This window comes from Pomacea canaliculata, linkage group LG5 (genome assembly GCF_003073045.1).
Source record: "Pomacea canaliculata isolate SZHN2017 linkage group LG5, ASM307304v1, whole genome shotgun sequence".
Classification (NCBI taxonomy): Eukaryota; Metazoa; Mollusca; class Gastropoda; order Architaenioglossa; family Ampullariidae; genus Pomacea; species Pomacea canaliculata.
In genome coordinates, this window is record NC_037594.1 from 20,592,286 (window position 1) to 20,608,292 (window position 16,007).

Genomic DNA, 16,007 nt, shown 5'->3' on the forward strand with positions numbered 1-16,007 from the left:
TATTTTGCCTCTATTCTTTGTTTTAGAATTCTTGATCATCATTTGAAACAATGCCTTAAATGTAATTATATACCCATCTTAACAGCTTGTACTTTTTAAACTATACACTATTTACCTAGAGCTTTTTTTTCTTTCCATAAATAAACATGAACCTATTTATCTTGTATATAAAAAAAAGTTTAATTACATTTGTTAATTCCCTGCTATTTCTCATAATCCATTTATATTATTTTTTTATTATTATTAAAATAACCGTGTAAGAATGTATTACTGTAGTTTGAAACAACAACTACTGCCCTTTAAGAAATTCTTCCTTTCATAATTTCGAGTACGCAAAAAGCAATTAAGTCGCTTCCAAATATATTTTTCTTCTAAGCATTCTTTCGCGTTTTCTATCTAAGCAGGGGACGTAACTAGCTTTACTAAGATCTTTGAATTTGCTTCCCTTTTTGAGACGTTCGTCTCATTCTTTCGGTCAACGTCTCTAAAGTTTATTTCGTCATAACATTTGAAATTTAATGCGTTGAGCAAAGGAATTTGGTAACATTTCATTTAACGGTTCGGTTATTGATACAAATATAAATATGGCATCGATGTCTGCTGAAACGCAACAGGAATCGAGGGAAGATGTTCCTGGTCTCCCACCTCTACCACCTCTACCACCTCCGATGGTTGGCCTGTGTCTGTCTCCACGTCAGTCCTCAGGTATGATATGTTTGTCATCTCATCTGTCACTTGTGGGATGGATTCTTCTTTTTTTGCATGACTAGCAGATGAGTTGATTTTAAAATAAAGTCCCCAACTGACTCACGATGATATCGACGCAGTATATGTTGTGATGCTTCTATCCATTATAAGAATCAAAGAAAAGGTCTGTTTATCACTTCTGTTCGGAGGTAAAAATAATCCCGTTAAAAATAATCTTTTTTTCCCCTTTACAATTATAGTTCATACAAGCACACGGCAGACCTGCCAGAAGGAGATGCAGTTTTTGCTGGTGAGAGCTGTAGAAAAACAAGAGATATCTGTGATACTACAACTGGCAAGACAAGGAGTTAATTTGGACTGCACCGTTCTTTACAGCAAAACTCCTCTCACACATGCAATCGAGTTAGGCCATGTAAATGTTGCTAAGCAACTTGTAATCTCTGGAGCTGAAGTTAATTTGCCTGAGATGTTAGCTCAAGCAAGAAGGCCATTGCATTTAGCTGTAACCATAGGATCAATGAACTTCTTCTGTTCTTACTGCAGAAGGGAGCTGCAGTTGATGGCCAGGATGGCTGTGGTGTGACCCCATTGCATCAAGCTTCCTTTTTAGGAGATTTCAGATCAGTTGAAGTCTTGCTGGCAGCAGGAGCGTCAATCAGAAAAGGGGATTCTGTAGGAAGGACTGCTTTTCATCGAGCAGTGGAAGGCAACCATTTTGAACTTGCTGATTTTCTTTTGTCCCAAGGGGCTGACATCAATGCTGTGGACAATCTAGGCTGGACAGCTTTGTATCAGTGCATTGTATTTTGTCAGCGGTATAATGTCAAGTACTTGCTGACCAGAGGAGCCTCACCTAATGGTCAGGACTACAAAGGAGAATCTCCCCTGGTTATTGCTTGTGATCCTCTGCGTCATGGCAACATCTACACAGTCCTGTCATCAGCCATGGACTTCTACAAGCGAGTGAAAAAAATACCTACTCCAGCATTGCAGAGTCTTTTGCTTGGTGAAAGAGAGTGCAGCAACTGTGAGCTAAAGATTGTGCATCAGCTGATCAGGGCAGGTGCAGATGTCAGCCAGGCACCAGTGAGATTGTTGTGGCAGTCCCCACACTGCTCCCAGTCCCGATACAGCATGATTCGTTACCTGGTGCTTTGTGGCTCCAGAATACAAGCAGATGACCTTGACAACAAGCTGTTCCCAAATCAGACTGAGAAGTTTCGAAAGTGGCTTCAGGAACAATTTGTACATCAGATTAGCCTGCAGAGGCTGTGCCGCACTGCTGTTCGGGGTTCTCTTAGAAAAAGAGGAAGGGATATTCAAGAATCAGTGAATCTTTTGCCTGTGCCACAAAAGATGAAACAGTTTTTGAATGTGTCAGAATTTTGGACATACATGTCAAAGAATCAGATAGCTGATAGACGTTGTAGCGTATGCTCCCAAAACTGCTTGGAGTAGATTCTTCCACATTCTGGAAATTTTACATTCTGTCATCCTTTAACTTTGAGGTCTAAATGCTTTGAGAGAGAGTGTGGTCTGTGTAGATGTGGACATGTACACATGCTCATACAAATGTATGTTGGTATACAATAAGTAATACAAATGAATTCTGCTGCAACATTAATTTATAGCATGGTTCCTGCAGAAGTCAGGTAGCAAAGCATACAATCTTGCTAAGTTAAAATTTAAACAGCAATGTAATTTATATTTTAAAGTAATCCTTGATTTATCCCTTTTATTTGAGCATTTTCTTGTGTGGAGAGAAGTGCACAGGAGGAACTTGTGACAGTTTGCTTTGAAAAAATGAGTCTGATTTGGTTGATAAAAGTAAAAATATCACCGCTTAATGTTGTAGTAGTCTTTGCTATTGGAGACATCCTTATGCCAAAACATTGAATTCAGTCATTCATTGTGGAGATATGCAGTCAAGATGATAGAGATGTACTCTTTGAAGCAAGAAGTTAAACATATGCGGTTTATTTTAATGTTGACAGATTTAAATAAAATAAAAATCAGCGGACTTAGTGTCAAGAGCACCGACATTTCCAAAACTAATTTAAGTTGGTTGGTTTATTGAGTAGGAAAGTGCTTCCACCTTACAGCGATTTTGCACTATGGTGGGAGAGGGAGGGGGGAGGAAACTCCCAACGCCTAGCCCTACAAACATAATCTAAGTGTGAATCATTCCTAGCCTCATTCAAGGGAAGGTGTGATAACTGCAGGTGTTAAAGAAAAATGAAACTGAAACTGGAATCAGAAATTAATCTTTTGCATATGTATGGCTTACTCTGATGGAATGTTATATTTTACTGTTATACTTGTTAGTTTGTAAAGGGTATTACTATGATGAAGTAATTTATTTCCACTGATTTAATGATGATAAAACAGTTAAAATCATTATCTGTTTTGTACATATTTTTGTGTCTTTTAATTTTCTTGTTGTTTAATTGCATGTGATAAATAGAGCCAATGTGTGATCATTGAACCATCAAAAATGAAGCCAGTTGAAACAAATTTGCCATTTGTGATATTAGTTTCTGACCAGTTTTTAATTTATTAATATTAATTTAATGAGGAGAGAGCAGTTGCAATAGCTGCCAGAGTTGGTGTGCTATGTATGTGAGAGTGGATGGTGGTTTTAACGGGCGTTAATAACACTGCAACATTGGTGATACCTATAGTACTGGGACCTCCTTTTAGATGAGCCAAATTATCGTATGCAAGTATTTTACACGACTTGTATGCTATTACATTCTTTCATTGTTTTTTGGTTTTCACGTCAAGGCTTTTCGGGAAAGAGTGGAGGTGGGGATGGTGCTCGTGAACGGTGTGGCGAGATTTTAAGTGACTGGCTTGTGAACATTACCTAACGCTCCCCTGTATGGTTATGTTAACATGGGGTGGTAAAAGTATCGTAATATCTGTCACCCATGCCCCCAGCTCCCTGGGGCTACTGTTTCGTGTTTAATAGAAAGCGTAGGAACATTGTAACAAGCATCGTGGTATAGTATCAGGACATTATAAGTCATTTTGCAGAGGGATATGCAACGTTTTCCAAGTCTTATCATTGTTAAGGGCAGCAATAACAAAATATAAAAAGCGTATGTATTGCAAATGTGTTGACAAACAAGTCTAGAGTTAGCATGTTATAATGACCCAAATGTTTTCTCCAAAGCCATTGGTTTCCTGGGACCATCGCGTTTCAAATGTTCTGCAGCAGTCGTCCTTTGAAAACAACCATCACTCTCTCTCTAAAGTAGCAGCAATAATAAGAACAGTTTTTTTTCAAGACCAACAGATGGAATTAATGAAAAGTATGCGTGAGAATGAAAATCTAACAAAAAGGACCGGATAAATACAAAGAAACGTCACTGTCAGACAGTATACAGTAAGTGAAAGAGTGTTTGTGTGTGTGTGCGCGCGCGCGTGCAGTTGTTTGAATCAAAGAGAGAGAGAGGAATGGACAGACACAGAGAACAGTTTCAGATTGCATCACGCACAAACTTTCTCATTGTGTTAGTAGGATCACAAAATATACAGATGACCTTAGTCCCTGGGTCATACGGCTGGTTATCAAACATGGACAGTTGTGGTGTGTTCTTTATTTCAATATTTGTTTGGTTCTCGCCAACACGTGAAGCCATGAGCTCAACTGATGCTGTCAAAAACACGTGTCAAAGTTTGAATGGTTTCGCTTTAATGCAGAAGGATTTTTGTTCTTTGTGTCCTCGTATCACATATTAAGTAAAAAGAAAATAAAGGCACACAATAGCCTACTAAACACAAATGTAGCTACATAATTTTGAAACATTTTTAACAGAATCCATGTTTCTAAGACGGGATCAACTGGAATTAAGAAAGATATCATTTTCTTTCACTATTGAAGTGTTTTCGAAATCAGAAAAAGACCAACCAAAAGGCACCAGATGTCAATCTTAGCTGCCTAAATAATCAAACGAACTTTTTTTGGAGAAACTGTAGGGACATGGAGGTAAGTCGATCCGCGTTGTTACGGAAATGCACAAAAAGTTGTCGAGCATGGATCAGAGCATGCGGCATGCTGCGCAGGATACTGTTAAAATGCATGATGGGGTCCACCTGCGTGACCAGAACCACCACTAAATAACTTCATCATCATCTGCATCATCATCATCTGCATCATGGGAGGGGCCTCGCCCATGCTCGTCATCAGCGACGGGAGGATCAGAGGAAGCAGGCTGCTAACTACCCCCGGGTTACCTCCAGACTGGGCTATTACTAGAGGCAGCAATGAGGCCATATCTGTCGAGAAAAAAGAATGTATTCAAAATCTTGCAAATGTTTCAGGGGGAATCATTTGATAAAGTTTATAAACTAATCTAAAAATCGCGAGAAACGTTTAAATTCGTGACGACCAGAAACATGGCCAGCAAAGAGAGACGGAGAGACAAACAAACAGCAGATATATAGAGAAAATGAGACAGAGATATGAGGGAGAGGTGAAAAAAAGCAAGAAATTTGGCAAAGGGAAGCACAGAAGACTTTATTACAGGTGATAACGATGATGGAAAAAATATTAACACACGAATAACAGCATAAATATACACTTTTCCATGCGTGAGCACGCACGTTTGTGCACACACACACGCGAAGCGATCCTGGAGGGACGTGGGAAGAACGGACAGACAAATGCATATTTTACTACTAACATCTACATACTTGGTGGCAATTGGGCATGCACCGTAGGCAGGAAGACGACCAGGATCAGAATAAAAGCCACTTGTTTCTTCATGATGACCTGCACCACAAAAGATTACCTGATGGTCAGCAAGCATACTCCCCACATTTTACACAAATCATCTTTTGAAAGTGTTGCCATAATTTCTTTCAGAAGTAAAATATTTCACAAAAAGGAATCTACAAAAGAAACAAAAACTTTTGTTTTTAGGTAAATATCTAAACTGTAAAGGAAAAATGTTTGAATGAAGTTCTAAGACATCGTCTTTAGCAAGTAATTATCTGTATACTTTGGCGAGAACTTTTTGTTTTGTTTGGCACTACTGTCTGATGAGTCTGGTGATGTTGTGGAAGAATAACAGTAATAGGCAGCACATTTGACAGGTAGTGTTATTAACACAAAATCTGCTAAATTTCACTAGTCTTGCCAACTCGGAAATTTGGTGGAACGTTTGAGGTTCGTATGAAACACTAGGGCGGGAAAGTGGTAGCGATAGAGTGAAAATGCCTAGCCAAAGCTATGTCTTCATTAATTTTTCAAGCAAACAGTTAATGCCGGGGTTAACATGGTTCAGCAGGATCAACGATCAACGCAGGTCCTAGTTTCCTTTGTCAACTAGAAAGAATGCATACTTCAGAACCGAAGATCCTGAAGAAGTTTCAGGATGGAAAAAAAAAAAAAAAAAAACTCCCACAATGAGTTATGCGAACCTTTTTTCTGGCTAGTCTATCTTCACTGATGACTGGCTGAGCTCTTGTATCAAAAAAGACGAAGACAGTATATAAGATGAAATACTGAACGAGTTTATACTCGGTAACCCCAACTTAAGCTTTTTAAAAAATAATGTATATACTTATTTTATGAAATTCTTTGTTACTAGTCGCACCAATGTCCTTTGGAACCCCTCGCATATTAGTAGAAGGGGTAGGTCTCAGTGTTTGGGAGCAATCATTTTCAATGCACCAACTATCAATTTGAGTATTTTAAAAAACTCAAACCTACGCCACCGATGAGCTCTAAACCAATTTCTGGTTGATTAAATGAAGATTCTGGTTGATTAAATGTCCGAATGTCTGAACCATAACATTAGGTGCGTCATCGGCGTTAGCTGAGGAATTAGTCATGACCTGCTCTTTCCCTCTCTTGTCGCTTTTTTTGTATTTCACAGCTCTTGCATTTTAACATGGAAAGTACAATAAGGCACTTGTTAAAAGGCGAACATGCTAGAAATAGTTCGCTTTTAAGGCTATGACAATCTCCTCTCGTTGTGACCCTTGTTGATGTTCTGTCATTGACGTCCGCTTATTTTCAGAAATAATGAAGAAATAAGAAATAAAATAAATAAAACTGTTATAAAAAGAAAAAGGAAATCTTCCTAAAACGGAGATCTACTTTTGCTGTAACCAATACAGTGGAGGTATGTTAGGAGCGAGATAGACGATGTATTACAAAAATCAAGACAATAAGAAGCCGAAGTATATACATGTATATATATAATTATATATGTCAAATACTTGACAGTCACCGGATTATTTAGAAGCATAAAAGTGTTTACTGTTTACCAATAACATTTTATATCAGTTAAGGTTTATGTAAACAGAACTTATCTGTCGTGCTAGTTAGAGACATTTTGATTACCTAGTTGTAAACTCACGATATGTATACTGTATAAGTTTATATATATATTACATTTAGTTCACTTGCTTTTCGTCTGATACAAAAACCCTCATAGAAATCGGAGTGGCTAAAGGAAACGAAGAAGAAAAAAGCAGTCTGTTATAATTATTTTGACCAGTGAACTCTATTCAGGCGACACATTAGGGCAGTCAAAAGACATCACCTGGTAGGTGCGTACAGCAGCCTCAACCGTCTGTCAAGGTCACACGTCGGCGATGGTGGCCGCGACGATGACCAATCTCTTCCTTCTTCCAACAGTCTGGTGGTCGTGTTGGCGGTGGCTGCTATTTAAAGGATCCTCTGATGTCATAACTCGGTTGCAATTCACGTCGACACGTGCAGGCGGTGCGTGCGGGGCCGTTACCTCATCTTCAAGAAGCGGGACATTGCAGAGAGTGAGTGACCCCGGCGTGTCAGGTAAGCGGATAGACGAAGGCGGTCGTTTAAGCATAACAGATGACAGCTGATGAAGGTGAAAAGGAAAACGAATCTAACAGCCAGCTAAAAAGAGATCCAAAAAAAAAAAAAGAAAAAAGAACCCCCCCCCAAAAAAAAAAAAAACACGAGTTTGTGCAGAGTCGTGCGGAAAGTGATGGATGAGAGGAGGAAAATCGGTTTGCAAGTCAGTTCAGTGACGTCAGATGAACACGAAAGTACAAAGATCACAATGGTGTGGGCTGAAATGGGTAGGTCTGAAAACTTGCACAAACAAAAGGCAAATGACAGAAAAAATCATCATATTTTTTTTCAAAGCATTAAGCTTCTATTTTTGCATACAAGAAAAGGGATGGCAGAGATTTCACTTTAATAATTCATTCGTGATTTGTGCGGCACATACTCAGGTTCGTAAGGAGCGTGCTTTAAGGCTTCAGACAAAAAACGAGACATGGACAACATAGGAAGGAACGAAAGGATGAAACAACAGTACTGATGACTAAATAAAGACAAATAGAAAAACGTAAAGAGGAATCGGATAGCAAGAACCAACAGTGTCCTGATTCGACATCAGAAGACGAGTAGGGAAGTAGCAATAAGCGGAAAGGGCGAGGGGGAAGGACTGAAAATGAAGTAACAATCCATGGACTGTTGCTAGGAGTAATGTTTAATAAAAAGGTGTCTTCAGTGCTGTGCACCAGAAGTCTCTACGTGCAGTTAAAAAAAAAAAAAACGCAAAAGTTTATGATACTCTCATTATGCTTATTTTTAAACCACGATCATAAATTATCATTAAGTTTAGTTTTTGTTTGTTAGACCACGAACACATTCTCGTTACGTCTATTTTCAAAACAAAATTCTCGACACATTATTTTTAAACTACTATTATCTCATTAAGTTTATTTTTAACCAGAAAAAACGCATTTCGTTTATTTTTAAGGTCTCATAATCTCATCACACTTATTTATAGACTTATAGATTACGACGATCTTGTTAGAGGATTTGAACACACACCACGGTTGGCGTAAGATGGAGTCATAGTAGCGTATGCTTCAAAAGAAACACTGTTACATTACAGAAAGAACTACAAGTACATGTAACACATGAACCATCATCCAACAACCTTGATTATCCAAGTAGCATTACGCACAAGGGTCTGGAAGGCTAAACTCGTGGGTTTCGTATGATTATTCAGATATACATCGACGTAGCAGACAGGAGAGGGAGTGATCATTTAATTTATGAAAAGCCCGAATAAAAATTAATCCCCAAATATCTTCAAAACGCTGTAATACCGTGTAATCCATGTTTTATTTTAGTAGTCACTCACCAGCCTCAGCGGAGGTCGCAAGACCACCCACCTACAACGTATTGTGAATCCGTTATCTGTGACAAAAGAAAAACTGTATTAACTAGCAGCAGTGTATCCGGACAGTCATGTTCACAAATAAAGAGAAAACGGAAAAAGAAGAGTGGGAGCTGTCATGAGTATGAAGTGTTAATCCGAAAAAACTTTATTATCGGCACACATTTGTCAGGAAGGAAAGTGCTAACAAGTTCGCACTGATTTTGCACTGTGAGACACTATACAGCCTTCTCTAAAAGCATGGAAGGTTGTTACAACGATTCTTGTAAACATCGATATGAATTAGGCGTAGGTAATAAGTGTATCTGGTGGTGCAAACACAAGATTAGTTTGTAGATGTTGAAGGCATACGTGGGTTGGTATAGCAAACTATGATTGGGTTCAGACGGAAAAGACAACTCTTCGCGAATGGCGGATTTGTTTATTTGTTTGTTTGAATGAGTGATTGAGCAGCTTTGTAGGTCAGCTCTTTAAGGCTATGAAAGTATTTATTTGCAGATATACGTTTTATTAAGAGAGGACAAAACCCTGGTAATATATTCACCGATCCTTGTATAACCTGGCATGTTTCTGACACCTTTATATCTTCATTTATCACAAACTGCGTGCCGTCAACCGCTCCATAGGACGTCTCTAACGCCGGGAACACGACAGAATAGAGGTCTGTCTAAAATTAGATCGATTACTCCTTCTATCCCTCCCCCATCCAAAAAAATGTCAAACAACATATCCCTACCTTCAACACACACAAAAGCATAGGCACACTTATATGCAAAGATTAGCATAAATATCTGATCAGCCTGTTCCCAAAATAAAGTTCCTCCCTGAGGTCGAGCAAAATAATAGCATTGCCTTGCTTGACGTTTTTTTTGGTACATGTTAATAAATATTTAAAGGACACTGACACTCAACTTCAAAGACGGATGTTGAAATATCCTCAAGCGGTCAGTCATCGTCATGCACAGCAAAGAGGTCAATCCTGTAGCGTGACGGATGTAGTCATTAACATAAGGTCAAAGATCTTCCATTGGCTGTAGTCTTGACAACATAAGTGTAGTCATTTACATTCTTGATGTTAACTATATCTTTGGGGGATGGCGTTTGAAGACCTGAGAACAAAGGAGGTAAAGGTATTCACCGAGATTTAAGAACAAACGGTCTCGTATTTGTTGAAAAGTATATGCAGGTATATACATATTTCTACCTGAAAGTCCATGCGTGTATATATGCATGTGCGTTCAAGACAAGTAATTAATGTTCTGGTGGCTAGAATGCTCAGATGTGGAGCAAAACGTCACTGGTTCCTGCTCCCAGTAAAGAAACTGGATTTGTCAGGGGAGGTAATGACGTCTTAAGGAGACCTTCGAGTACCACCTTTTCTGCCCTAGATACGGTAAACCACTTTCGTTCACAGCTTTTACGCTCACGAAGGTGTGACACTTATTGAGACTTGTCTGTTTTGTCTATCTTGCCTATCTTGATTAGAGCTTGTCCCAGTCATCGACGAAAACCTTGGCAGGAACGTAATTTTGCAGACCTATAAGTCTGCACAGGTGTGTTCTGTGCGGTGCCAACGAGCGAAACGACCACAAAGACGCCGTTCTCTGTTATTATTGCAACCTTGGGATAACCTAACAAAAGTGTATTTATTCTACATACAAAGGGACGCGTGTAATCACCTGTAACACGAAAGAGGTGCGCCTGGATGTTTGGGCCAAAGGTGAGTCAGCAACTGTACTTGCTGCCGGGAAAATTGCATTGCAAGAAACTAGCCGGATGGCACAAAGACACTGGACGGCTTAGTCCTGTCACAAAAGAGAGACATAGTCGACTTGTACATGACTTCAGCGACATAATGGCTCAGTGGTTTTTGCAGTTCATATTTGCGGTGCATAAGCCATCCACAGTTATTTGCGTGGTCGACACGAGGCTAATTACGATCAAGAAAAACAGTAAAGACAAGATGATGACGATGGCGACTACGATATGGTGACTAAGCTTCAGAATTTTGCTTATATAATATTATCTCGTTCTTGCCAAGAAGAAAATGATTGGAGTGACAAAGGCAATAACACGCCAAAGCCGTGGACAGGTATGAGTAGACACGGCCATGATCTTGAAGGAAAGAAAACACAATCGTATAAATAGTTTTAGGTAGAATGCTACATAATTCTAGAATAATTAGCAAATTATAGCATTTTGACTTGCGCTTTATTGGTTGATCTAAGAAGCTTGAAAATAGCCAGCAAGGAAGCGGGATGGAGTGTACAGGATTCTGGTACGGGTCTTTGGAGGAAAGGGCTATAGGCTGAGCAAAGTATCAAAATAGCTCAGTGATAGATCTTTGTAACATGATGGTGTATGGAAAGATTAAAGTTATAGTGACCCCGAGATAGTCCAAAGTGGTCCTTTTTTTTCAAAAATGACAATACGATTTAAAGCTCCGCAAAACTTCTGAAGGGAACCTACTCTATTCTGAATAAAACGCAACCCCAGAAATTTGAGTTATCCACCTTAGTCTGCTGTAATCGTAATTCATCTTTCTTCCTCTAAATTTGTATGTGCATGTATAGCATCATCATATATATCTATTGGCCAATATTAGATCAAAGTAAGACACGTCTATCTACATGGTTACATCTACAATTGTATTGCCAGTACATGCGCTGTTGTCACTAACTTCTCTCAACGGACCCACGCAATTGTAAATATTACTCGAGTTAATGAACTGAGTTCGTTGGAAGACACTGATTCTAATGAAAACGCCTAATTCTGTTAGCTAAAACAAGCATTCAAACATCATTTCTAGCTGTCAGTGTGTAGCTGAAGGAAAACAAAATGAAATCAGACTAGTAATGTCAGAGGAGGGAGGTACTTGATGCTCCGGATTAAAGGGAAAAGCAAGTCGAAAGACAACTTATACTTAAATAATGAATGTCTCTGTTCTGAATTTATGCAGTTAAAAATATTAAACTGCAAAACAATAATTTAAAAATTGCTCACATCCATGTATAAAACATCGTTTAGGGGCCGTGTTCGTAAAGCGTGGCTGCGAAGAAATTAAGTACAAGATTCTTGTCCCCATAGTTACGACACACCGTCCAGACCTCTCGATTACTGGTTGATGTTACTTTGTACCAAGGAATCTTTGCCACTGCTGTGTAACTACGGTCCAGGGAGTAATGCAACATCAAGTGAGTTTGGACCTTGCTTTATAACTACGGAGACTAGAAGCTTGCTACTCCTGATGAATACCGCCCCAGGACTGTATTCACAGGTCACTAGGGTGTGAGCCTTTTTCTACATGGCATTTGCACAATGAAACACAACATTTGGGTACAGAAAGATATCATGTCAAAAGATATTTTACTTCAATTATGAAAACATGCAGCTTCTTAAATCACACACGGATCTCCACATCCAAAGATTACAATGTCTGGAAGCTGCTTATTGTATGTGATCTATCTTTCTTTATTTCTTTAATACTTACATCTTTTCTTTGTTCCCTTTCTCCATGTCTGTAAGCCTAGTTATGTCTTAACTCTCTCTCTCGTCTTTCTGTCTTCAAGTTACAGACACAAACGATTGAAGTCAACAGATACCAAGCAGATGCTATAATCGTGACGGACATGGACAAATGTACAAACATTTACAGATACGTATTGGCCAAGCGTGTTTTCTACAAAAAGGACGACACCCCCCCCCCTAGTAAAAAACAAAAACAAATGCGAAGACTTGCAAACGGTTTCTTTGCAAAAACAAGAAGACATTTTCATTGTCCTGAAAGCATAAAATGTTTTTGCCTTTAGACGCCGTCCTTCTCACTGAGAGCCAACCACTTCGTGGCCCGACTCAGAAGATAAATCTGCATGCTCATCTCAGACTGCTGAAGAAGGAAGCAGTCTCTACGAGAGATCACAAATCTTTCATTCCACATCGAGGCATCAACGTAAGCGAGACGAAGGCCAGAGGTATTTCTGAAACAAAATTCAGACATGATCGCCTGAATCTCTCTGAAACGCCGCAGTTCCAGGAAGAACTCAATGCCTTCAGCTAACACATTGTCCCAAAAGATCCTGTAGAAATGGTCGTACAAGAGGACATCAGCCATCTGGTACTTTTTGAACAGCAAACGGTCTTTACTGGACATGACAAATTCAGTTTTATTTTTCCTTGCATTGTTCTTCATGTACAATATGTCTTTCATTCGTAAGCATGCTCTGCGTTTCAAGAGTACAAGGGACTCTTCGAAATTCTCAGCCACAAGGACAAGGTCAAGATCCCTTCTCAGCGATATCGCGTGGTTGCGAATGTTTCTGGGGTCTCTTTGCTTTTCTGGAGCCAGCCCCGTGTTGCTAGCAAAAGAATTGTGCAGCTCTGGCTTAGTGGCGTTGAACTGGTGATAGGTCCTTAAAAAGAAGCTTAGAGCCTCCCTCTGATCACTAATGTTGAATTTTCTTTGCAAGATTCTGTCCAAACCATAATAGTAGAAACTCGACACAAACCTCTCTTCTGGGCGCCTTATGATGGCGAAGTAGAAGGTATTATTAGTCATCAGGCGCTGGATATTGGAGCGGTTAAAGATCATGTGGTTGAACATTACATTGTAGTGAGAGCCATTTGCGAGAGGCGGGAAAACAGAGTCCCGAGTGATGGCTTCATCAAAGTAGTTGAATCGTTTAGTTTTTGGCACCTGCAACGAAAGTAATAAATGACAATACTGGGAATAGTTTCTCCTCGATGCGATTAAAACCTACTTTTAGCCATGTATTATCTTGTAAATGTTTTATTCTATAGTTAGGTAGTTATCACCTGTTCAAGATCTGAATAAAAGATGTACCTCATCACAATTAAAAAATCTTTTCTCATAAATTAATAAATAACTTTTTGTAAAAATTAATCGTCTAATGTCTAAATATTCTATTTCTATTGAAACACATAGAAACAAAATCTAGAAGAATCATTATTAATGCTTAAAACAGATCACATCATACCTTCTTCTCTCACCCGATACTTTTAAAATTTTGGGAAAAGAACTTCCGTAAAGGAGAGGTGCTCACAGAAGATACTGGCAACTAGAAAAGTATGGACCCTACCGCTCTACAACACCCAAAACGTTACGAGTCTTTTATTATTTCTGTTCATTTCCTCATCCACGCTCCCGATCTTTGATAATCACATTCTTTTAAAGACACAAAAGACGAGCACCAAACAGTTCTACAAATTGCAAAGGTCAAAGGTCTACCTTTTTTGGCAGCGCCACGTGGAGGCCATACCTCAGGGCATAGCGCGCCAGAATGTTAGCGATGGTGCTGCTGGCTGACTTGTGTACCTTGACGAACACCATGCTGGTCATGTTTAAATGTTTTAGTCTGCATCCTCTAGACAGGACCGGGGATCCTTCCCAGGAAATCAGGTTCGATATATAAGCAGAAACATTAACTCTGCTTGCTCTCGACAATGCCGGGGCGACGGTGATGCTTTGATTCAACTTTCTGGACCTGGTGACTGAGAAGTCATCAGCAGCTGACTCGTTGAGTAGTGCTTCATGAAATGAATTATCATCGCCTTGAATGTCTTTACTTAAATTGAAATCTCCGCGGACATCAAAACTGTTTACACGACTGCTTTTCTTTGTCTTTGTCCGATGGTTCCTCAGACTCTTCCTCCGTGCAGGTCTGCTTTGAGGAAAGTCTGTTGGCTCCGAAATTGTTACTTTCTGGTCTTCACTTTCTGTCCCATTATTTGCCTTGGTCATACGCTGTATAGTTTTGAGTTCTGTGGTGGACCTTCTAAAGAAACCTCTCCATCTTTTTCTGATCTTTCGTCGTATTGGATTTTGATGTAGATTTCATTGGTCTCACTGTGGTTATGTTTTTTGCAGAAGTTTTGTTTCCATTTTCAAAATCAAAATATTCTGGACTTTGCAAGCTTTGATCTTTTTTCGTGTCTTTAGCATGCAAAGTTCTGACTGTTTCATCGGAAAAAAGAACATATGCACAGAATACGAAGATGAGAATGTTCACAGCCAAAACCAGGTATCCTCTGCAAACATAAAGGTACCTATTAAAACACTTCTTGTATATATGGTATTGAAACATAGTTACAAACATATTTACAAACCATTAAAATATTCTTGGGTGTTAAATGCGTTTTGTCTTCTAGTTTATATGCCAGATACATCCTGATAGTTATTATCCAGAAAAAAACCTATTACAATCAATGAATAATCAAAAAGAAAAGTCAGTCTCGACCACATGTCAATTGGCTGTGTATCAAAGACTCCTGAGACAGAAACGTCTTACATATTAAAAATTAATTTTTTTGCTTGAAAGTCACACGAAGCAGTCAAGAAGGATGAAGTGGTGGTCAAACTATGAGTATTAAACTATAGAAGAATAAACTTATATTACAGCTCGATTGCTAGTACTGGCTGGTGAGTCTCGCAAACAGACTGGAATAAAGAGAGTCTACGTCCACCGAACGTGGGTCAAAATTGAAAGAAAGAAGTATAAAAAGAGGAAAAAGAAAACTCAAACAAACCCCCAAGGTGTGCACCAAGTGCAATAAAAACTTAAACAGTGGGTTCTTAGTCGAAACGGCACAAAAGCCCCAGGAGTTAAAATGTTCTTAGTAAGCCATCAATTTCCCTATTAATATTAATGGTACTCTAGTTTATTAGACTTTTCAACTAATGTGAAAACTGCATGCAAGTGTATATATTATATAGTATAAGTAAATATTTGACATGATATAGAATATATGCATATAATTATACACATATTTGGGACACACGTGCAGCTTAATATATCAGTATAAGCATTGAATCGCCTTCGACTATAGTACTTGTAACAAAGCACTTCTGACTCTTATGTCATGTACACATAACAATACCATAATTCTGAATACTTACAGTCTGACGAAGGATGAGGCCATTCGTGTTTGTTTGATGAAGCATGACGCCATTTCCAGACGTTCTGCAAGATATGTGCATTCACAGAGTTCACTCCCTACCTCCCAAAAATCCACATACCAAACATATTCTCTTATATTTCTCTATATGATGATATATACAGTGGAACCTCGGTTAGCAAAACGCCTCGA

The 16,007-nt window shown here is 39.0% G+C and overlaps 2 protein-coding genes and 1 long non-coding RNA gene across 5 annotated transcripts; 1 reads left to right on the forward strand and 2 right to left on the reverse strand.

The window, feature by feature from the left end:
• The first annotated feature begins 441 nt into the window (after positions 1–441).
• LOC112564893 (ankyrin repeat and SOCS box protein 13-like) lies at positions 442–4,608 on the forward strand. Of its 2 annotated transcripts, XM_025240002.1 has the most exons (3): positions 442–705; positions 948–997; positions 1,252–4,608. In XM_025240002.1, exons 1-3 carry the CDS (start codon positions 585–587, stop codon positions 2,164–2,166), a joined length of 1,086 nt encoding a protein of 361 aa, XP_025095787.1. In that variant the 5' UTR covers positions 442–584; the 3' UTR covers positions 2,167–4,608. The 2 variants fall into 2 exon arrangements, with proteins under 2 accessions (XP_025095787.1, XP_025095788.1); XM_025240003.1 differs by lacking the exon at positions 948–997 and having other exon boundaries at positions 572–705.
• On the reverse strand, positions 4,385–8,847 carry LOC112564894. 2 transcript variants are annotated; one of them, XR_003099276.1, is made up of 4 exons: positions 8,833–8,847; positions 7,266–7,471; positions 5,407–5,485; positions 4,385–4,989 (listed from the first exon to the last, which is right to left on the reverse strand). It is a non-coding gene; the product is annotated as an uncharacterized LOC112564894 (long non-coding RNA). The 2 variants fall into 2 exon arrangements; XR_003099275.1 differs by having other exon boundaries at positions 7,266–7,565.
• A 3,403-nt stretch (positions 8,848–12,250) lies between these two features.
• Positions 12,251–14,756, reverse strand: LOC112564892 (galactose-3-O-sulfotransferase 2-like). The gene is made up of 2 exons (XM_025240001.1): positions 14,149–14,756; positions 12,251–13,596 (listed from the first exon to the last, which is right to left on the reverse strand). Exons 1-2 carry the CDS (start codon positions 14,659–14,661, stop codon positions 12,709–12,711), a joined length of 1,401 nt encoding a protein of 466 aa, XP_025095786.1. The 5' UTR covers positions 14,662–14,756; the 3' UTR covers positions 12,251–12,708.
• Between the last annotated feature and the right edge of the window lie 1,251 nt (positions 14,757–16,007).

What these genes read in the sequence shown, in the direction of transcription:
- LOC112564892 (XM_025240001.1), bottom strand. Translation starts at nt 14,661, where the DNA reads ATGACCAAGGCAAATAATGGGACAGAAAGTGAAGACCAGAAAGTAACA. An exon ending in ACGTGGCGCTGCCAAAAAAG is followed by an intron (nt 13,597 to 14,148) that starts GTAGACCTTTGA and finishes CTTTCGTTGCAG; the next exon opens with GTGCCAAAAACTAAACGATT.
- LOC112564893 (XM_025240002.1), top strand. Translation starts at nt 585, where the DNA reads ATGGCATCGATGTCTGCTGAAACGCAACAGGAATCGAGGGAAGATGTT. An exon ending in GTCTCCACGTCAGTCCTCAG is followed by an intron (nt 706 to 947) that starts GTATGATATGTT and finishes TTACAATTATAG; the next exon opens with TTCATACAAGCACACGGCAG. An exon ending in AGGAGATGCAGTTTTTGCTG is followed by an intron (nt 998 to 1,251) that starts GTGAGAGCTGTA and finishes TTCTTACTGCAG; the next exon opens with AAGGGAGCTGCAGTTGATGG.